The 24,124-nt window shown below is 43.0% G+C and overlaps 1 protein-coding gene across 5 annotated transcripts in view; it reads right to left on the bottom strand.

Annotated features, from left to right (window-relative positions):
• Nucleotides 1-24,124, bottom strand: part of dpys (dihydropyrimidinase) — a 119,595-nt gene that overhangs the window by 65,137 nt on the left and 30,334 nt on the right. For all 5 annotated transcript variants that reach the window (XM_087986347.1, XM_043688418.2, XM_087986348.1 and 2 more), the window contains 2 exons: nucleotides 17,039-17,195; nucleotides 13,514-13,655 (listed from right to left, as the gene is read on the bottom strand). In XM_087986347.1, the coding sequence (XP_087842473.1) occupies nucleotides 13,514-13,655; nucleotides 17,039-17,195 (299 nt within the window). The remainder of the gene's footprint in view (nucleotides 1-13,513; nucleotides 13,656-17,038; nucleotides 17,196-24,124) is intronic.

Below are 24,124 nucleotides of genomic sequence, written 5' to 3' on the forward strand. Positions count from 1 at the left end.
TCCTCACTGACAATGTGTTGCAGGTCACAAAGAACATGGCGTAATTTTTCAGCTCCTGGGAAATACTGAACAACGAAGGGTATCCTGTCAGTTGCAGCATGTGTCTGTCTCCTGAGGAGGTCATTATGGTTCCTTGCTGTGGCACGTCGGAACTGGTGGTCGATGAGTTGGGCATTGTACCCCATTCATGTGAGGGCATCACTGAGTACTTCCAGGTGTCTGTCACATTCCTCCTCATCTAAGCAGATCCGGTGTTCGTGTAGGGCTTGTCCATAGGGGATGGCTGTTTTAATATGTTTTGGGTGGAAGCTGGAGAAGTGTAGCATTGTGAGGTTGTCTATTGATTTGTGGTAGAGTGTGGTGCTGAGGTGTCCATTTGTGGTAGAGTGTCCAAGAATGAGACAGATAGTCGAGAGTAGTCCATGGTGAAACTTGTTCATGTCACTGTGTAGTTTTATCAATGACTCCTCGCTATGGGCTCAGAGGAAGAAAATGTCATCAATGTACCTGGTATATAATATTGGTTGGAGATCCTGCATAGAGAAGAAGTCTTGTTCGAACCTGTGCATAAAAATGTTGGCATATTGGGGTGCAAATTTGGTCCCCATGGCTGTTCCGTGTGTCTGGATGAAGAACTAGTTGTCAAAGGTGAAGACGTTGTGATCAAGGATAAAGCGGATAAGTTGTAGGATGGTGTTTGGAGACTGGCAGTTACTGGTGTTGAGTACTGAGGCTGTTGCTGTGATGCTGTCATTGTGGGGGATGCTGGTGTAGAGTGCGGAAACGTCCATTGTGATGAGGAATGTTCCTGGTTCAACTGCTCCGTGGGTGCTGAGTTTCTGTAAAAAGTCCGTAGTGTCGCGACAGAAGCTGGAGATTTCCCTGTTTCAAGATACGTTTCAAGATACCTTCCACATAGCCGGAGAGATTCTTACACAGGGTCCCATTGCCCGACACGATGGGATGTCCTGGTGTGTTGGCTTTGTGTACCTTTGGAAGGCAGTAGAAGAACACGAGAAGTACGTGGGATGAGGGTGCATAGGGAACTCTGAAGGACTGGATCCAAAGTTCTGATCAGTGTGTTTAATTAATGGGTGTGTTCTTTGGTCAGATCAGCTGGTAGTTGCCTGTAGTGTTCCTGGTTATTCAGTTGTTGGTACACTTCCTTGCAATAATCTGTTCTATTTTGAATGACAAAAGCTCCTCCTTTATCTGCTGGTTTGATGACAATGTTGTGATTGGCTTTGAGAGCCTGGATGGGTGATGTTTTGCTCTATCTTGTGGGTACGGCTGATGAATCTGGCGTTTATATATTTCCTGACGGTTTGAGCATACATGTCAAGCCCAGGCTACGACAACGGATTAATGGGCAACGCACAACAATCAACAGACAAGAGTGTTCCCTTCTAGTTGGGGAACACTTCAGTGGTCCAGGACATTCGACCTCGGACCTTTGGGTGGCCATCCTCCAAGGTGGACTTCGGGATAGGCAGCAGAGAAAAGTGGCCAAACAGAGGCTGATAGCTAAGTTCGGTACCCATAGGGAGGGCCTCAACAGGGACCTTGGGTTCATGTCACATTACAGGTGACCACCATTGCACTACACACACACACACCCACACTCCCACACAAGCACCACCTCACAGACTTAAGACACTCTGCACACACTATACACACACACTTTCTCACACTCACAACCCCCAACCCAGACAGACAGACACACACACAACACACACACACACACACAAAGACCCACATGCACACATATATTTTGTGGGGTGAATTTGTACTTGCAGGGTTACATTGTACTTTGCTCAAAAACTGCATGCATTCATGGAGAACTCCATTATCTCACTTTTTAGATTAGAATCAGTCTAAACATCATGTCATAGACAGGGAACACAGGGGGCCAACACCTTCAACATATTGTCTAGCTATCACCATTGTTAACAGCTAACCCAAGAATGCAACATTTTAAAAAAAGATTTTGTGATTTACACATGAAAGAAGTGAAACTATCACGGTATTCTAACAATCAATAAAGGCTTAACAATCAATTTTTCAATGTATAATTTCAGTTACATCACACTGTAAATTTTTGCTATAAATTCTGTGTGTTAGGATTGAGCCCTCCACTATCACCTGATGAAGGAGGGACCCTCCGAAAGCTAGTGTGCTTCCAATTAAACCTGTTGGACTATAACCTGCTGTTGTGTGGTTTTTAACTTTATCTGGGAACAGCTTCTAAAATCTGGTTTTGCAATCAAATGCAAATTTGCACAGAGTCTCAAAAATCCTACTTTTTACTGCTGCTGTCATCAAAGATACTGCTGAAGTCACTGAATCAATGCAATGGTAATGATATGACTGAATATTGATTTTCAAACAAATACAATTATTTTAAAGAATATCAAATACTTCATTTGAAACTCATTTCTGTCAGTGTGTTGATGGCTATTTAACTGTTGTGTGAAAGATGGCAATTATTTTTGTAAGATCATTTGACCTCTCCAGCACACTCCACTATTCAATAGGATCATTGCTGATCTGACATTTCTCACATCCACTTTCATTGATTTTCTGCGTAACCCTTGATTCCCCTACTGATAAGAATCTATCTATCTGTCTGTCTGTCTATCTGTCTGTCTCAGCATTAAATTTGCTTCAGGGTTCTGCCCTTATAGCTCCCTGTGACAAGGAGTTCAAAAGACTCAAAACCATCAGAGAAGAAACTCCTCCTCCCCTCAGTCTTAAATTGGTGCCCTTTATTCTGAGACTATGCCCTTTGGTCCTACAGTCTCCCATGAGGGGTAACATCCTCTTAGGATTCTTAAGTGGCTTGACAGGGTAAATCATGTGTGTTTCAATAAGATCACCTCTCAATCTGCAGTAAGGAGAGTCCCAACATGTTTAGTCTTTGCTCATAAGACAATCCTTCCATATCATGTTTTATCCTACTGAACATCCCCAAACTGTCTCCAATTAAATGATATCTTTCCTTTAAATAAGAGGATTAAAACTACTTCCAGTACTCCAGATGTGGTCTCACCACAGATGCAGTAAGATCCCTATTCTTGTACTCCAACCCCTTGAAATAAGGGCCAGCATTCCATTAGCTTTCCTGATTATCTGCTGCATCTGCTGGCTTTTTGTGTTCAACGTATAAGTACACCCAAATCTCTTTGTATTGCAACGTTTCTCCATTTAAATTATACTCTATTATTTTGTTCTTCCTTCCAAAATTAACAACATCACATTTTCCCACATGACACCCCATTTACCAACTTTTTGGTCACTTAGTTAACCTATCAATATCTCTGTAAACTGTTTGTAAACTGCCTTGCCATCAATTTTTGTATTGTCTGCAAATTTGTCTATATTAATTTCCTTCCAAATCATAAATATGTATTGGAAACAGTTATGGAATTGATACCTGTGGAACCAACCTGGTGACCAACCATTTATACCCTCTCTGTTTCCGACTCATTTGCCAATTGTCTATGTGTGTCAATATACCCCCAACAACATGGGTTCTTAGCTTCATAGAATCCCCAGTGTGGAAACAGGCCCTTCAGCCCAACAAAGTCCACACTGACCCTCTGAAGAGTAACCCACTCAGAACCATTTCCCTTCTACTCTACATTTACCCCTGACTAATGCACCTAACCTAGAACATAGAAGATTACAGCACAGGAACAGGCCCTTCGGCCCTCCAATCCTGCACCAATCCAGATCTTCTATTTAAACGTGCTGCCATTTCCTAAAGATCTGTATCCCTTTGCTCCCTGCACATTCATGTGTCTGTCTGATTACATCTTAAATGACGCTATTGTTTCTGCCTCTACCACCTCCGCTGGCAACGCATTTTAGGTCCCCCCCCCCACCTGCGTAAAGAGCTTTCCAAGCATATCTCCCCTAAATCTTTCCCCTATCACTTTGAACTCATGACCCCTCGTTAACTGAATTCCGCACTCTTGGAAAAAGCTTCTTGCTATCCACCCTGTCTATACCTCTCATGATTTTGTAGACCTCAATCAGGTCCCCCCTCAACTTCCATCTTTCTAATGAAAATATTCCTAATCTACTCAACCTCTCTTCATAGTTGGCACCTTCCATACCAGACAGCATTCTGGTGAACCTCCTCTGCACCCTTTTCAAAGCATCCATAGCTTTTTGATAATGTGGCGACCAGATCTGTATGCAGTAGTCCAAATGTGGCCGAATCAAAGTCCTGTACAACTGTAAAATGACCTACCAACTCTTGTACTCAATACCCTGTCCAATGAAGGAAAGCATGTCATATCCCTTCTTGACCACTTTACTGACCTGTGTGGCCACCTTCAGGAAACAATGGACCTGAACACCCAGATTTCTCTGTATGTCAATTTTCCCCAGGACTTTTCCATTTACTGTTAGTTCGCTCTTGAACTGGATCTTCCAAAATGAGTCACTTCGCATTTGCCTGGATTGAACTCCATCTGCCATTTCTCTGCCCATCTCTCCAATCTATCTATTTTCTGCTGTATTCTCTGACAGTCCCCTTTACTATCTGCTACTCCATCAATCTTAGTGTCATCTGCAAACTTGCTAATCAGGCAACCGATATCTTCCTCCAAATCATTTATATATATCACAAACAACAGTGGTCTCGCACGGATCATCAGTGGAACATCACTGATCAGAGGTCTCCATTTTGAGAAATCTCTTCCACTACTACTCTCTGTCTCCTGCTGCACAGCCAGTTCTCTATCCATCTAGCTAGAACACCCTGGACCCTATACGACTTCACCTTCTCCATCAGCCTACCATGGGGCATCTTATCAACGCCTTACTAAAATCCACTGATATGACATCTACAGCCCTTTCCACATCAAGCAACTTTGTCACCTCTTCAAAGAATTCTATTAGGTTTGTAAGACATGACCTTGCCTGCACAAAACCATACTGCCCATACTGATAACTCCATTTTCTTCCAAATGGGAATAGTTCCTATCCGTCAGTATCTTCTCCAGCAGCTTACCTACCAATGACATCAGGCTTACCGGTCTATAATTACCTGGAGTTTCCCTGCTACCTTCTTAAACAAGGGGACAACATTAGCAATTCTCCAGTCCTCTGGGACCTCACCAGTGTTCAAGGATGCTGCAAAGATATCTGTTAAAGCCCCAGCTATTTCTTCTTTCACTTCCCTCACAATCTGGGGTAGATCCCATCTGCACCTGGGGACTTGTCTAACTTAATGCCTTTTAGAATACCTAAGATTTCCTCCCTCCTTATGCCAACTTGACCCAGAGTACTCAAAAGTCTATCCTTAACCTCAACATCCATCATGTCCCTCTCCTCGGTGGATACCGATGCAAATTACTTGTTAAGAATCTCACCCATTTTCTCTGACTCTACGCATAACTTTCCTCCTTTTTCCTTGAGTGGGCCAACCCTTTCTCTCGTTACCCTCTTGCTCCTTATATATGAAAAAAAAGCTTTGGGATTTCCCTGTTTGCTAAAGATATCTCATGACCCCTCTTAATTTCTTGTTTCAGATTGGTCACAATTCCCAATATTCTTCCAAAGCTTTGTCTGTCTTCCTTCGCCTAGACCTTTTGTATGCATCCTTTTTCCTCTTAGCTAGTCTCACAATTTCACCTGACATTCATGGTTCCCTAACATTGCAAATTCAATCCCTCATTTTCACAGGAACCTACCTCTTCTGAATTCTAATCAACCTCTCTTTAAAAGCCTCCCACATATCAAATGTGGATTTACCTTCAAACAGCTGCTCCCAATCTACATTTCCCAGCTCCTGCCCAATTTTGGTATACTTGGCCTTTCCCCAATTTAGCACTCTTCCTTTTGGACCACTCTTGACTTTGTCCATGAGTATTCTAAAACTTACGGGATTGTGATCACTATTCCCAAAGTAATCCCCTACTGAAACATCAACCACCTGGCCGGGTTCATTTCCCAACACCAGATCCAGTGTGGCCCCTTCCCAAGTTGGACTATTTACATACTGTTCTAGAAAGCCCTCCTGGATGCTCCTTACAAATTCTGCTCCATCACTTCTAACACTAATTAAATCAGTCAATGTTGGGAAATTTAAACTCTCCTATCACCACCACCTGTTGCTCCTTCTTCTTTCCATGATTTGTTTATAGGTTTGTACCTCTATCTCACATTCACTGTTGGGAGGACTGCAGTATAGTCCCAACATTGTTACCACACCCTTTCTACTTCTGAGCTCTGCCCATATTGCCTCACTGCTAGAGTCCTCCATAGTGCCCTCCTTCAGCATAGCTATGATATTTTCTTTGACTAGTAATGCAACTCCTCCACCTCTTTTATCTCCCACTCTATCCTGCCTGAAGTATCAATGTCATTCCTTTCCCTCAACCAAGTCTCAGTAATAGCAATAACATCATGCTCCCAGGTACTAATTCAAACCCTAAGTTCATCCGCCTTACCTACCATACTTTCCTGAACACTATGGGCAATTTCGCATGGCCAATTCACCTAACCTGCAGTCTTAGGATTGTGGGAGAAAACAACAGCACCCACAGGAAACCCACACAGACCCAGGGGGAACATGCAAACTCCACACAGTCGCCCGACGAAGGAATCAAACCCAGGTCCCTAGTGTTGTGAGGCAACAATGCTAACCACTGAGCTACTGTGCTGCCGCAAGGTCTTACGACTTTTAGTGAGGTACCTTGTTGAATGCTCTGGCCACAGACAAACTCAACTTAGCTCTGTTCTCCCCATAGGAATAGGAGAAGAGCATGCAGCCACTTGAGCTTGTTCTGCCACTTGATGAGATCATGGTCAATTTGTGGCCTAACTCCCCAAAACCTCCTTTGGCCCATATTCCTTAATGCCTCTGCTTAACAAAAAAATAGTCAATCCCAGATTTAAAATTAACAATTGATCTAGCATTCACTGCTGTCTGTGGATGCCAATTTCAAACATCTACCAATTTGTACATATAGAAGTACTTCCTAACATCATCCCTGAACAGTCTGGCCCCAATAGAGTCATAGAGATGTAGAGCATGGAAACACATCCTTCTATCTAACTCATTCATGCCAACCATATATGGTAGTTATCTAGTCCCATTTGGCCGATATCCCTCTAAACCCTTCCTATTCCATATACTTAAGCATATGCCTTTTAAATGTTGTAATTGTACCAGCCTCCATCACTTCCTCTGGCAGCGCATTCCATACATGTACCACCCTCTGCATGAAAAAGTTGCCACTTAGGTCCCTATTAAATCTTTCCCCTCTCACTTTAAATCTATGTCCTCTAGTTTTTCCATCCCCCACCCGGGGGGGAAAGACCTTGTCTATTTACCTTATCCACACCCCTCATGATTTTATAAACCTCTATAAGGTCACCTCTGACGCTACAGGGAAAATACCCCCAGCCTATTCAGCCTCTCCCTTTAGCTCAAACCCTCGAACCCGAGCAACATCCTTACATTTTTTTCTGAACCCTTTCAAGTTTTGCAACATCCTTCCTAGAGCAGGGAGACCAGAATTGCACACAGTACTCCAAAAGTGGCCTAACCAATGTCTTGTATAGCCTCAACAGGACCTCACAGCTCCAATGCACTATGCACTGACCAAACGTCTTCTTCACTATCCTATCTACTTGCGATTCCAGTTTCAAGGAACTATGAACTTGCATTCCAAGGTCTCTTTGTTCAGCCACATTTCCTAGAACCTTACCATTAAGTGTATAAGTCCTGCCCTGATTTGCCTTTCTAAAATGCAGCACCTCACATTTATCTAAATTAAATTCCATCTGCCACTCCTTGGCCCATTGGTCCATCTGATCAAGATCCTGTTGTACTCTGAGGTAGTCTTCTTTGCTGTCCTACAGCTCCAATTTTGGTGTCATCTGCAAACGTTCTAAACATACCTCCTATGTTCACATCCAAATTATTTATGTAAATTCTGAAATGTAGTGGACCCAACACCAATCCTTGTGGCACACTGCTGGTCACAGGTTTCCAGTCTGAAAAGCAATCCTTCACCACCACCCTCTGTATTCTACCTTCGAGCCAGTTCTGTATCTAAATGGTTAGTTCTCCATGTATTCCATGTGATCAACCTAGTCTATCATGAGGAACCTTGTCAAACGCCTTTCTGAAGTCCAGACAGATCATGTCCACCACTCTGTCTTCAGCAATCCTCTTTGTTACTTCTTCAAAAAACTCAATCAAATTAGTGAGACATGATTTCCCCCACACAAAGCCATGCTGACTATCCCTAATCAGTCCTTGCCTTTCCAAATACAAGTAAATCCTGATCCTCAGGATTCCCTCCAAAAACTTGACCACCATCAACATCAGGCTCACCGGTCTATAGTTCCTTGGCTTTTCCTTACCACCTTTTTTGAATAGTGGCATTATATTAGCCAATCTCCAGTCTTTCGGTACCTCACCCATGACTATCGATGATACAAATATTTCAGCAGCTCACCAATCACTTCACTTGCTTCCCTACAGAGTTCTAGGGTACACCTGATCAGATCCTGGGTATTTATCCACCTTTGTGATTTAAGCATTCAGGACCTCCCCCTCTGTAATACAGACATTTTTCAGTATGTCGCTATTTATTTGCCTACGTTCTATATCTTCCATAATCTCTCTCCCCAGTAAACACTGATGCAAAATACTTATTTAGTAAATCCCATCTCCTGAGGTTCCACACATAGATGGCCTTGTTGATCTTGAAGGGGTGATCTTCAAGGGCCTCCTTCTTCAAAGACCACAATTTCCCCTCAGAAGTGGTTGACGATGCTCTCCACCGCATCTCCTCCACTTTCCGCTCCTCCACCCTTGAACCCCACCCCTCCAATCGCCACCAGGACAGAACCCCACTGGTCCTCACCTACCACCCCACCAACCTCCAGATACATTGTATCATCCTTCATCATTTCCGCCACCTCCAAACAGACCCCACCACCAAGGATATATTTCCCTCCCCTCCCCTATCAGCATTCCGGAAAGACCACTCCCTCCGCGACTCCCTCGTCAGGTCCACACCCCCCACCAACCCAACCTCCACTCCCAGCACCTTCCCCTGCAACCGCAAGAAATGCAAAACTTGCGCCCACACCTCCCCCCCTCACTTCCCTCCAAGGCCCCAAGGGATCCTTCCCTATCTGTCACAAATTCACCTGCACCTCCACACACATCATTTACTGCATCCGCTGCACACGATGTGACCTCCTTTACATTGGGGAGACAGGCCGCCTACTTGCGGAACGTTTCAGAGAACACCTCTGGGACACCCGCACCAACCAACCCAACCGAACCATGGCTGAACACTTTAACTCCCCTCCCACTCCGCCAAGGACATGCAGTTCCTTGGCCTCCTCCATTGCCAGACCATGGCAACACGACGCCTGGAGGAAGAGTGCCTCATCTTCCACCTAGGAACCCTCCAACCTTAAGGGATGAATGCAGATTTATCCAGCTTCCCCATTTCCCCTCCCCCCACCTTATCTCAGTCCCAACCCTCAGACTCAGCACCACCTTCTTGACCCGCAATCTTCTTCCCACCCCCTCGCCGGTCTATCGCCCTCACCTTAACCTCCTTTCACCTATCGCATTCCCAACGCCCCTCCCCCAACTCCCTCCTCCCTACCTGCTTGGCACACCTTCCTCATTCCTGAAGAAGGACTTATGGCCGAAACGTCAATTCTCTTGCTCCTCGGATGCTGCCTGACCTGCTGCGCCTTTCCAGCAACACATTTTTCAGCTCTGATCTCCAGCATCTGCAGTCCTCACTTTCTCCTAGTTGATCCTGAAGGGGCCCTATTCTCTCCCTAGCTACCCCTTTGTCCTTAATGCATTTATAAAATCCCTCTGAATTCATCTTAACCTGATTTGCCAAAGCTACTTCATGTCCCCTTTTTGCCCTCCTAATTTTCCTCCTAAGTGTACTCCTACTCTCTATATACTCTTCTCTTAAAATAAATTAAGGATTTACTTTATCTCTGCTGTCTATACCTGACATATGTTTCCTTATTTTTCTTCTCCAGTGGCTCAGTGGTTAGCACGGCACTCTCACAGCACCAGGGTCCCAGGTTCGATTCCAGCCTCAGGTGCCTGTGTGGAGTTTGCATATTCTCCCTGTAAATGTGTGGGTTTCCTCCTGCAGGCCAGGTGAATTGGCCATGTTAAGTTGCCCGTAGTGTTAGGTGCATTAGTCAGAGGGAAATGGGACTGGGTGGGTTACTCTTTGGAGGCTCGGTGTGGACTTGTTGGGCTGAAGGGCCCGTTTCCACACTGTAGGGAATCTAATCTAATTTCTCTACCCATCCAGCATTCCCTACACCTACCAGCCTTGCCCTTCACCCTAACAGGAATATACTGTCCACGGACACTTTTTATCTCTATTTTTGAAGGCTTCCTATTTTCCAGCCATCCCTTTGTTTGCACACACCGGTCTCCAATCAATTTTTGAAAGTTCTTGCCTAATACTGTCAAAATTGGCCTTCCTCCAATTTTAACTTTTAGATCCAGTCTATCCTTTTCCATCACTATTTCAAACTAATAGATTCATGGTTGCTGACCCCAAAGTGCTCTCCCACTGACATTTCAGTCACCTGCTCTGCCTTATTTCCCACCAACAGGTCAAGTTTTGCGCTTCTCTAGTAGGTACATCCGCATACTGAAACAGAATTTTTTCTTGTACACACTTAACAAATTCCTCTCCATCCAAGCCTTTAATACAATAGCAGTCCCAGTCAATGTTTGGAAAGTTAAAATACTCTTTTATTACCACCCTACTATTCTTACAGACAATTGAAATCAGCTTACAAATTTGTTTCTCAATTTCCCACTGACTGTTGGGAGGGGTCTATAGAACAATCCCAAAGAGGCGATCATCCCTTTCTTATTTCCCCGTCCTATCCAACTAACTTCCCTGGATTTATTCCCAGGAATATCCTCCCAAGTACAGCGGTAATGCTATCCTAAATCAAATCTGCGACTCCCCCTCCTCTCTTGGCCACATTTCTATCCTTCCTGTAGCATTTGCATCCTGTAACATTAAGCTGCCAGTCCTGTCCATCCCTGAGCCATGTCTCTATAATTGCTATGATATCCCAGACCCATGTTCCCAACCATGCCCTGAATTCATCTGCCTTACCTGTTCAGACTCTTGCATTGAAATAAATGCAGATTAACTTATCAGTCCTACCTCGTCTCTGCTTTGTTCCTGTCTGCCCTGACTGTTTGACTTGCTCCTTTTCCCAACTGTATCAGTCACAGACTGATCTCTTTCATCACTATCTCCCTGGGTTCCCCCACCCGGTTTAAATCCTCCCGAGCAGCTCTAGCAAATCTCCCTGCCAGTATATTAGTTCCCTTCCAATTTAGATGCAATCCATCCTTCTTATACTGGTCACTTCTAGTCCAGAAGAGATTCCAATGATCCAAATCCTTCTCCCCTGCACCACCTCCTCAGCCATGCATTCATATGTTCTATCCTCCTATTCCTACCCCCACTAGCTTGTGGCATCAGGAGTAATCCAGACATTAGTACCCTCAAGGCCCTCCTTTTTAAATTCCTGTCTAACTTCCTATATTCTGTACTCAGTCTCATTCCTTTCTCTTCATAAGTCATTTAGTTCCAATGTGTATAATGATTTCCTGTTGGTCCTCATCCCCTCTGAGAATACCCTGTACCTTCTCTGAGATATCCTTGATCCTGGCATCAAGGAGGAAGTACATCATTCTGATTTCTTGCCGTCAACTGCAGAAATGTCTGCTGTGCCTCTGACTAGACACTCCCCTTTCACAACTGATCATTTGAAACCTGACATACCCCTTGTTACATTAGAGTCAGTCTCAAAACCAGAAACCTGGCTGTCCTTGCTGCATTCCCCAGAGAGTCAATCACTCCCTATGTTTTTCAAAACTGCATACTTGTTTGAGATAGGGATAGCCACAGGAGACTCCTTCAATGACCTGCTTCCCTCTCCTTCCTTTCCTGATGATAACCTATCTACCTGATTGTATCTGTGGTTTTTCTCCCTTTCTACAGTTGCCATCTATCACAACCCCTAGTTTCTGTAAATTCCTCACTACCTCTAAATGCCGCTCAAGCTGATCCATGCAATCCGATAGAATTCACAAATAAATTTCATGCAGACATAATTATCAGTAACATGGAAACTCTCCCTAATCTCCCCCATCTGACTACTAAACGCCACTTTTGCACCTTAACTATCTCCAGACCCAGAAAATAACACCGTCCTAACTGTTCTAAAAAACACTGTTCCAGCCTAACTTAATACTTATGTTTGCTATTTTTAAAGTTTAATCAAGAGGCAGATCTCAATAAAACATATAATCAAAAAAGAACCCACTCTACTCCCTATTGCAGCTTTACAAAATAAACAGCGAAATTACATTTTAAAAAAGATGTAATTTGCTCCCCTGCTGTGGACTCTCTCACACATGCTTCTCCATGGTCAGCTGTGAATTTCACTGATTGTTCACTTTTCTTAGATGAATTCTAATGTCCAGAGAGACTTGAAATCAAGCAGTATGTCTAGACTATGCTCCCTAGATCAAGATTCTCTAACCAGTAGAAATTGTAGTGATTGTAACAAGGTCAGCCAGGTGAATCTCATAGAATGAGTTCCCTGAATGGACCAGATTAACAGCCCAATTAGCAAGCCCTGGCTGATAGGTATAAACAGGAACGTCAGACATGCTGTTCACTCTGAGAGCTGGCTCTAAGGGAGCTGGGTTTGTTTCACAGACTCTTCTCATGTAAATACAGGGTGACTTGGTGAGGGGATACCAGTCTCTGTGGAGATATTTCATAAATAGTTTATATTTATCTTTCCTATCTTTTCTTGCTAATATCCTGGTTTTGATTAGATTATCCCGTTAATATTCTAAATTCTTGAGAAAACAACCTAATTTGTATAATTTCTTCCCATAACTTCAGTCCAGGTATCCTTCTTGTAAACCTGCATTGTGCTCCATGAAGCCACTAGCTTCTCCTGCTATTGTTTACATGTATAGGATGATTTTAGTCCTGCACTCACTGGAAGTATAGTTTGATAAATCAGAGGATTTTCTTCCTTTGACAAGAATGGGACGGAAAATTGTCAAATTGGTAAATCTAAGAGTTATCTTACAAAATAACATGCACAAACAGAACATTTTTCTCCAATGTAAAAACTGAGTATGAAATTCAGATTTAAATGGCCTGCTGTGGACACTTGGGTCACCTTCTAGTGTTTAATAGAGGTGGGCAGCTTATTCTTTCCTCCTTCATCCAACATGCACCTTGTGTGAATATGTACACAATTTGACAGAGTCGTTAATGAAATGTCAAATCCAGATGGTTGACCTGAATCCTGGCCTCAAAGGGACCTGGCCTTGGTGCTCTGGCCTGATAGCTTCTTCCCCCTAGTGGATCAAAGCTTCTAAAATCTACAACCATACATCAAATTGTTTGGTTCACAATATTTGAATGATAATTACCACTCCTTTCTCCCAAATGATGGACATTCTGTCCTCCACACCATTCACCCCGTTTGGGATCTTCGTAAAATCATCTTTTCCAAAAGCTTTCTGGCAGCCATTAAATGTACAGTTGTCCGTTCCTGTCAAAGTAAGGTCACCACTAGACAGAAAGTGAAACAAAGTGACAATACAATCAAACAGGCCTGCACAGTAGAGTTTGCTATCCTATTGCTTTGCTGATGACATCTGATTAACAATGAATCACAGTCCACAAAACAGATCCATTCTTTGAACAACCCAGAAGAATTGGGAAGACTTTAATGGTAGGGGAGAGGTTTTGGATGACAGATATAGTCATTATTAGAAAAATAATGTCCATGAGTGGGTGACTGGGCAGAAACCTAACTTGCTATCCCATTAACTTTCAACTGATCCAAGTCAAGAACACAAACCACAGCGCTTAATTCTAGTTGCAAATAAACTCGTCTCATAGAGCTGTAGATAGCAGGCCAGATCTTGGAAAGTCAGGAAACTGTGCTTCAGATCCTCTCCGAAACCCATATGCACTGGTCCTTGGGAATAAGAATTCAAAGAGAGAAAGTGAGGTCTGCAGATGCTGGAGGTCAGAGCTGAAAATGTGTTGCTGGAAAAGTGCAGCAGGTCAGGCAGCATCCAAGGAACAGGAGAATCGACGTTTCGGGCATAAGCCCTTCCTGAAGAAGGGCTTATGCCCGAAACGTCGATTCTCCTGTTCCTTGGATGCTGCCTGACTTGCTGCGCTTTTCCAGCAACACATTTTCAGCGAATAAGAATTCAAAGCATGTATCACTCCGACAAAAACAACTTCCAATGGCCTGCCTGTCTGGAACCTTCTTGAGACTGGATCCTATTTTATTTACAGGCAAAAGAGTAATTATGGAGTAGAAGCTTGGGAAATTCAGTGCATCTAAATCAAGTTTAACAATGACAAAGTTATTGTTGGAGCTATCCACGAAGAGGAACTGCATTTCAGCCAGGAATTTCAAATGTCTGATTGGCAAAATATGTCAGTACTTCCTCTAGGTTTAACAGCAAAGTACAGCTTTACTGAACACCTCAACTTTGGCTACTATTTAAATGGTGAGAGGTTGCAGAGCTCAAGAGATGGTGTCCACATGCATGTATTACATGTGGTTAACATACAGGTGCAGAAAGAAATGAGGAAATCTAATAGAATGTTATTGATTATAGTAGGATGAATGAAATACAAAAGCAATTTGGAGAACAGTGGGCGGCACGGTGGCACAGTGGTTAGCACTGCTGCCTCACAGCGCCAGAGACCCGGATTCAATTCCCGACTCAGGCGACTGACTGTGTGGAGTTTGCACATTCTCCCCGTGTCTGCGTGGGTTTCCTTCGGGTGCTCCGGTTTCCTCCCACAGTCACAAAGATGTGCGGGTTAGGTGAATTGGCCATGTTAAATTGCCTGTAGTGTTAGATTAAAAGGGGTAAATGTAGGGGTATGGGTGGGTTACGCTTCGGTGGGTCAGTGTGGACTTGTTGGGCCGAAGGGCCTGTTTCCACACTGTAATCTAATCTAAAAAAAAACATTTACCAGACGAAAAACAGAAACTTGCAGCTGGGGCATGAAAGGGAGGAGGTTGTCTCGTGGAGAAAATTTGGACAGGCTAAGCTTGTTTCTGTTGGAGTTTAAAAGACTAAGAGGCAACTTATTTGAAACACACAAAATTTGGAGGGGTCTTGACAGGATGAGTGTCAAAAGAATGTTTCTTTTTATGTATATATAATAAAAATAAGGGCTTGCCCATTTAAGATAGATGAAGAGAATTCTTTATCCACAGGATTGTGAGTCTTTGGATCTCTCTTCCTCAAAAGACAGTAGAAGTAGAGTTTTGAATATTTTCTAAGGCTGAAGTAGATAAACTGCTGAGAAGCAAGAGGTGAAATGTTATTGGGGTATGCAGGGATGTGGCGGAAACAGGTGAGCCAAGATTTTATTGAATGAAGCAGACTCAAGGGGTTGAATGTCCTGCTCATGCATCAGTAAGTGCACAGGAAAGATGGCCTGGATCTTTCATACATCAACAAAGTACTGTTTGTATACTCATGAGGCATGAGATTGAGGGTGATTTAGTGGTTTGGTTCAGAAACTGACAAACTGTAAGGAGACAGAGGGTGGTGGTTGATGGAAAATGTTCATCCTGGAATTACTAGTGGAGTACTGCAAGGATCTGTTTTGGAGCCACTACTGTTTGTCATTTCTATAAATGACCTGGATGATGACATAGAAGGATGGATTAGTAAACTTGCGGATGACACTAAAACTCGATGGAGTTGTGGACAGTGCAGAAGGATGTTGCAGGTTACAGAGGTACATAGGTAAGCTACAGAGCTGGACTGAGAGCTGACAAATGGAGTTTAATGTGGAAAAATATGAGGTGATTCACTTTGGAAGGAGTAACAGGAATACAGAGTACTGGGCTAATGGTAAGATTCTTGGTAGTGTGGATGAGGAGAGAGAGCTCGGTGTCCCTGTGCATAGATCCCTGAAAGTTGCCACCCAGGTTGATAGGGTTTTTAAGAAGGCATACAGTGTGTTAGCTTTTATTGGTAGAGGGATTGGGTTTCAGAGCCATGAGGTTATGTTGCAGCTGAACAAATCTCTGGTGTGGCCGCACTTGGAGTATTGCGTACAGTTCTGGTCACTGCATTATAGGAAGGAAATGGAAGCATTGGAAAGGGTTCAGAGGAGTTTTACCAGAATGTTGTCCAGTAAGGAGGGAAGGTCTTTTGAGGAAAGGCTGAGGGACTTGAGGCTGTTTTTGTTAGAGGGAGAAGAAGGTTAAGAGGTGACTTAACAGAGCCATACAAGATGATCAGATGATTTGATTAGATGGACAGTCAGAGCCTTTTTCCTTAGTCAGTAGTGGCTAGCATGAGGGGACAAAGCTTTAATTTGAGGGGTGATAGATGTCAGGTTCTTTACTCAGAGATTATTAAGGGCGAGGAGTGCCCTGCTTGCAACAGTAATGGACTCGCCAACATTAAGGGCATTTAAATGGTCATTGGATAAACAAATAATGCTAATGGAATAGTGTAGCTTAAATGGGTTTTAGATTGGTTTCATAGGTCGGTGCAACATTGAGGACCAAAGGGCCTGTACTGTGCTGTAATGTTCTATGTTCTAATCAATTCCCAGTCCAAATTTTCAATGAATTATATTTTCAACAACCTTTCCAAGAATGCATTGGATAGTTTTTTAAATATAATACTGTGAAGATTATGAAGAAGCAGGAGGTTGTCACAAGCTGAATAGTTATATAGTCTCTTTCTATGCCATAACAATTTTGTGAATTTTTGTAATATTTGCCTGTATTACTTTCCATGTCAGAAGATCACTGGAATCATGATAGGACTGGCTGTGTTACTAAGTTAGAATGTCAGTCAGATATTGCAGAGATCATAATTTTACCATCCTGCATTCATTATGTAAATTAATACTCAGGACCACTAAACCATGATGTGTAATTTCACAATTCTCACTTGGCTAGTAGGTCCATGAGATATCCGGGTGTTGTGGGATCAGGTCTTAGCGGAGGTCCCATAACGTATCCTGCAGCTTTGCGCCAGTCCTTGTCCCAATAATGAGTTCCATCTGTCCCAAGACTGGCTGCAATGGGTTCCCCAAAAACAACCTTGCCTAGAAATAAAATTGTTTGGAGAAGATTTTTATTAAAAGAATCATTAATATTAAAAGGAATTATATTATTGACAAAGATGTTTGAGGAAGATATTATAGCTGGTGTTAGCAGGTCATAGAATATTATCGCACAGAAAAATGCCATTCAGCCCCCAGAGTCTGCGCCAGTTATCAAACCAATATTCTAAACAAAAAAACAAGAGAAGTGCAGATGCTGAAAATCTGAAACGAAAACAGACATAGCTGCAGAAACTTAGCAAGACTGGCAGCATCTGTGAAGGGAAAGCAGAGTCAATATTTCAGGCCTAGCAACCCTTCTTCAGAACCCTTGTATGCTGTAGTGTCACTTTGCAAATGTAAAGGGAGCGTGGCAATGTGGACAAAAAACAGACTGAGTTTGCAAATGTTAAGGGAGCGTGGCAATGTGGACAAAAAACAGACTGAGACAGAAAGCAAAGGGTAATGGTGGATCATTCTTTATCATTCAAGGATCATATTGAGGGCCACTGGTCTTTTGATCACCACTTGGACATAAATTGCAAATTTTGCAGAGAACAGACATTTGAAAATGGAGTAAATAATGCACAAATAGGTAATAGATATTTAATAAACATTCATATAGAGTCATTGACATGTACAGCATGGAAACAGACTCTTCGGTCCAACCCGTCCATGCCGACCAGATATCCCAACCCAATCTAGTCCCACCTGCCAGCACTCGGCCCCTATCCGTCCAAACCCTTCCAACTCATATACCCATCCAAATGCCTCTTAAATGTTGCAATTGTACCAGCCTCCACCACATCCTCTGGCAGCTCATTCCATACACGTACCACTCTCTGCATGAAAACGTTGCCCCTTAGGTCTCTTTTATATCTTTCCCCTCTCACCCTAAACCTATGCCCTCTAGTTCTGGACTCCCCGACACCACGGAAAATACTTTGTCTATTTATCCTATCCATGCCCCTCATAATTTTGTAAACCTCTATAAGGTCACCCCTTAGCCTCCGTTGCTCCAGGGAAAACAGCCCCAGCCTGTTCAGCCTCGCCCTTTAGCTCAAATCCTCCAACCCTGACAACATCCTTGTAAATCTTTTCTGAACCCTTTCAAGTTTCACAACATCTTTCCGATAGGAAGGAGACCAGAATTGCATGCAATATTCCAACAGTGGCCTAACCAATGTCCTGTACAGCCGCAACATTACCTCCCAACTTCTGTACTCAATACTCTGACCAATAAAGGAAAGCATACCAAACGCCTACTTCACTAGGTGGAAGGAGGTTAAGGTGAGGGTGATAGGCCGGAGTGGGGGTGGAGACCTCTCCGTCCCCACCCCCACTGCGGCCTATCACCCTCACCTTAACCTCCTTCCACCTATCACATTTCCAACGCCTCTCCCTCAAGTCCCTCCTTCCTACCTTTTATCTTAGCCTGCTTGGATTACTCCCCTCATTCCTGAAGAAGGGCTCATGCCTGAAACGTCGATTCTCCTGCTACTTGGATGCTGCATAACCTGCTGCACTTTTCCAGCAACATATTTTCAGCTCTGATCTCCAGCATCTGCAGTCCTCACTTTCTCCTAGCTTTCTTCACTATCCTATCTACCTGTGACTCCACTTTGAAGGAGCTATGAACCTGCACTCCAAGGTCTCTTTGTTCAGCAACACTCCCTAGGACCTTATCATTAAGTGTAGAAGTCCTGCTAAGATTTGCATTCCCAAAATGCAGCACCTCGCATTTATCTGAATTAAACTCCATTTGCCACTTCTCAGCCCATTGGCCCATCTGGTCCAGATCCTGTTGTAATCTGAGGTAACCCTCTTCGCTGTCCACTACACCTCCAATTTTGGTGTCATCTGCAAACTTACTAACTGTACCTCTTATGCTCGCAGCCAAATCATTTATGTAAATGACAAAAAGTAGAGGACCCAGCACCGATCCTTGTGGCACTCCACTGGTCGCAGGCCTCCAGTCTGAAAAACAACCCTCCAGCACCACCCTCTGTCTTCTACCTTTGAGCCAGTTCTGCATCCAAATGGCTAGTTCCCCCTGTAATCCTTGAGATCTAACCTTGCTAATCAGTCTCCCATGGGGAACGCCTTACTGAAGTCCATATAGATCACATCTACTGCTCTGCCCTCATCAATCCTCTTTGTTACTTCTTCAAAAAACTCAATCAAGTTTGTGAGACATGATTTCCCACGCACAAAGCCATGTTGACTATCCCTAATCAGTCCTTGCCTTTCCAAATACATATACATCCTGTCCCTCAGGATTCTCTTCAACAATTTGCCTGCCACCGAGGTCAGGCTCACCGGTCTATAGTTCCCTGGTCTATCTTTACCGCCCTTCTTAAACAGTGGCACGCGTTTGCCAACCTCCACTCTTCTGGCACATCACCTGTGACTATCAATGATATAAATATCTCAGCAAGAGGCCCAGCAATCACTTCTCTAGCTTCCAGAATAAGAACAGAAGAAAGTATTGCCACAGTAGGAAGTTTGGCAATGACAGGACATAGATTAAAGATAATTGACAAAAAAATGAGAGGTAAGGTATCAGAAGTTATTTTTAAAAATATGTAAAATATATCTTATTACTGGATCTGCTTCCATGCAATGCATTCCAGATAATTTTCAAAGGGGAGCTGATAAATACTTTAAAAGCAAAATATCTTTGAGTCATGGGGCATGAGCACAAGACTGTGATTAATTGGGTAGTGATTTTAAAATGCTGAGAAAGTAGAAAATTTCAAAGAATCAGCCTCTGAGTGAAGAATATCTCCACATTTCAGTCCTAAATGATTGACTACTTAAACTAAAACAGTGCCCCATCTTTAGATTTTCCAGCGGAAGCAACTGCTCAAGGGCTACCATCTCAACTGTCACCCAACTGCTCTAAATAACCATTCTTGAGAGATCAGCTTTTAATGTTTAAACAGTGAAGTATCATCTGATGATTTTCAATTGACTGTCAAATAGGTATCTGGTGCCCTCATGAGGTCAAAATTGGGATACAGTCTTTACTATCTTAATTCTACAATGAGTGTTTAAGACCTGACATGTGAAAGTTAAATTCTTGTCAAATTTCATTTGAAGTTCACATTTATCAGCATACATTTCCACTTGTACGCTATTACCAGAGCTGGTTAGCTCTGTTAGCTGGATGGATAGTTTGCTGTGCACAGTGAAGCCAACAGCACAAGTTCAAATCCTGGAATAGCTTAGGATATATAAAGGCCCTACCTTCTCAACTCTGCTCCTTTCCTGAGGCTTGAACTCAGCAGTCAACTCTCTCATCTCTCATCTGCACTATGATGACCTTGCTTACAAGGCACAAATCAGGAGTGTGTGATGGAATACTCCCTGCAGGCATGAGTGCAGCGCCAATAATACTCAAGAAGCTTGACACCATCCAGGACAAAGCAGCTCTTTTGAGAGCATTCAATTCACCACTAATGCAGTGCCAGTGTCTTCCATCTACAAGATACACTGTAGCCACTCAAGAATACTTCAGTAGTACCTTCTACCCAGAAGAACCAGGACAGCAGATTCATTGGATCACTACCCCTACAAATTCACCTCCAAGCCTCATATCTCTGGTCTTTCAGTGTACTGGATCAAAGTCCGAGAACTACCTCCTTAACAGCACTGTGGGTATAACTGAACCAAGGACTGCAGCAATTCAAAAAGGCAACTCACTACCATGAACCGTTAAATGATTTCACAGTAACCTATTGGTCAAATTGATGACATGAAAGCTACCGATAAAAACTTTTCCATAAGAACCTTGTCCAATATTTATCCAATTGTACATACAAAATTGAATTATTCCCCCTTGTGGCATTCCCTTCATGCCTGTCTTGTTAGTACCTTTTTTCTAGTTTCATACTCCTGTTTATTTGTTGCCTTTGCCCTTCTAGATGGAGTGGTCAAGAGATTGGAAGATACTGTCTAGGGAGGCTTAGACAATTTCTGCATTCCTTGTATTGGGACAGATATTGGGAGGAAAGAAGGTGAGTTTCTCACAAAAGAATTCCCAACTCTGATTTGCTCTTATAGCAACATCATTTATATGGCTGGTCTAGGTCAGCTTCTGTTTAATGGTAGTCCCCAAGACGTGGATAATTTAGAAAAGGTACACCCTTAAATATCAAAACAAGATGGTTATATTCCCTCTTGTTGGACATGTTATTTCCTAGTACCTTCGTGGAGTAGATATTACTTGTCACCTATCAACTCGAATATAAATTTTATCCAGTCCTGCTGTAATTGGATGTGGGCTGCTTCAGTATCTAACACTTGGCTTGTGACGTGGTTAACTCGGGATAAGAAGTCTTCAATACAATTGTTGAAATTGTTATCAGGGCACATAAACTATTCAGTGACTTTAGCCATTTTTTGGTATCATCTGGAGCAAATCAACTTGACCAAAGCCTGGCATCTCTGATGTTAGGGACCTCTGGAAGAGTCCAAGTTGGATCAGCCACTCGGCACTTCTGGGTGAAGATGAATGTAAAGGCTTCAGCCTCGATTTTTACACTGATGTCCTGGGCTCCCCCATCCTTAAGGATGGGGATATTTGTCAAACTTTCTCCTCCCAGTTAGCTAAGTGTCCATTGTCACAATTGCTCCATAAGTCAATACAAATATTTAAATGTATGAAAATTCCATCAAGACCAACAAATCCCAATCTGCCTGCTGCCTGGGATAAATGAAACCTCACCAGATGTCTTCAGTAACAGTAATTATTCTGTTGATTATAAAACAGAAAACTTAAATAAGAACAAAAGAAAAGGTTTCTAATTTATGCACCTTAAACTATACCCTTTCAAAGGAAGCTACACAAACACATACACACAGGCTTCAAGAAAGACTACAGACAGGGTAAGCAAAATTCTGAAGACCAAAAGTCCAGACCACATGATGGATGAGTCATAGTCAAAGAGATGAACAACACGGAAACAGACCCCTCAGGCCAATTCGTCTATGCCGACCAGATATCCTACTTAATATAGCCCCATTTGCCAGCACTTGGCCCATATTCCTCTAAGCCCTTCCTATTCATGTACCCATCCAGATGCCTTTTAAATATTGTTATTGTACCAGCCTCCACCACTTCCTCTGGCACCTCACTCCATACACGCACCACCCTCTGTGTGGAAAATGTTACTCCTTGGGTCTCTTTTAAATCAGACCCAAACTCTGGATCAGATACATGGACAACACTTTCTTAATTATTAAGAGAACAGAGATCGAGAACGCACCAGATTATCAATATCATGCTCACAGGGATCAAATTTACAAGAGGGGTGGAAACCAACAACCAACTTCCATTCCTGGATGTGATGGTAGGAGGAACACAGAACAATGAATGCAATACAGGAATGTACAGAAAATCCATACACATGGACCAGATCTTGAACTACAACAGCAACCACCCGAACACACACCAGAGGAGCTGCATTAGTACCTTGTTCAAAAGGGCTACAACACACTGCAGCACTCCCAACCTGCGAAGAGAAGAACCCCTCTACAGAGTCTTCACAAAGAACAAATATTCCCACAACTTCATTCACAGATACCTAGCAGACAAACAGTGCAACGAGGACATGTCATGACCTAACACATTAGCCACGCTACGTGTTATATAAAAAGTCCCAGAACTAACAGCCAGACTCCTCCGACCACAAAGGTTCATGACAGCCCATAAACCAACAGCCATATTCAGATAACAACTCACCAGAACAAAAGACCCTGTACCCATCATGTACAAGGCGAACGTAATTTACAAGATTCCACGCAAAGACTGCACAAAACACAATATAGAACAAACAAACAGACAACTAGCAATCCACATTCATGTAACCATACACACAGAGGACAAGGACCACAAATATGACAGGGACAACACAACAAGCATAGGACAAGCTAAACAAAGGATAACCAAACAATTTCCAGAAGCATAGCACTCATCCATGGACTTCATCAACAAATACAGACCTAGGCCCAATATTGTGGCCACTACAATGAACAACCAGAACTGGCAACTGGAAGCAGCAGATCTGGAACCAAATAAATTCCAGAATACACAGTACAGCAGTGCTTCACAGCAGGCTCCAAAGCACTGAAGATGTCACCCAGACAGGGGACAAAATATGTACAAATCAACATCTCAGCTTGGTGAACATACCCACAACCACAGCAACTGGCACGTGAGCTACAATCTTCATGCGAACCTTGAATTGCTTTTCTCGGTCATGTGCTGCTTCTATCAGGCATGTCTAACTAGACCTGAGTTGCACCTTCACCAGGTCGACACATCATTTTAAGGTATGCCTGATGTTGCTATTGGTATGTTCTCCTACATCTTCAGGAGAACTATGATTGACCCCCAGAATTTTTTAAAATTTCAATTTCACTCTTGCCACAGTGAGATTTGAACTCATATCCCCACAATATTAGCCTCGGACCTTGGATTCCCTATGCCATTATGATTGTGATCACACCACCACTTCCCTTCAGTATCAGAGCATTGGGCTACCTACCTGGTTATTTACCTTATAATTGGTACACTGTTTAGTCTCTGTTGTAACTCTGATTAACAACACTATTCAACCCACACTTCACATTTACCCCCAGAACTGACTATGCACACCCCTCAAACAAACAACACACCTCCAACCAACCACCTATTGAACAACTAGAAACCTTTAAAATTTGATCTGATGATAGTACCTAATATAATTAAAAAGGGACAATATATCATGTGGGCTGGTCCTGATTCCCAGCTTTCTCCTAGATTGCTAAACTCATGTTTCATTGTTATTCAGCCTGTTGACACTGCACTCTCACATCATTTGTACTATTAAGTACCTGGAGCTAACTTGCAATTATCTCTCTGCCTATAAATTTTGTCCCTCTTCTCT

Source organism: Chiloscyllium plagiosum, unplaced genomic scaffold (assembly GCF_037043375.1).
Source record: "Chiloscyllium plagiosum isolate Xiang-an unplaced genomic scaffold, Cpla_swu_hap1 HiC_scaffold_4, whole genome shotgun sequence".
In the NCBI taxonomy this organism is placed as follows: domain Eukaryota; kingdom Metazoa; phylum Chordata; class Chondrichthyes; order Orectolobiformes; family Hemiscylliidae; genus Chiloscyllium; species Chiloscyllium plagiosum.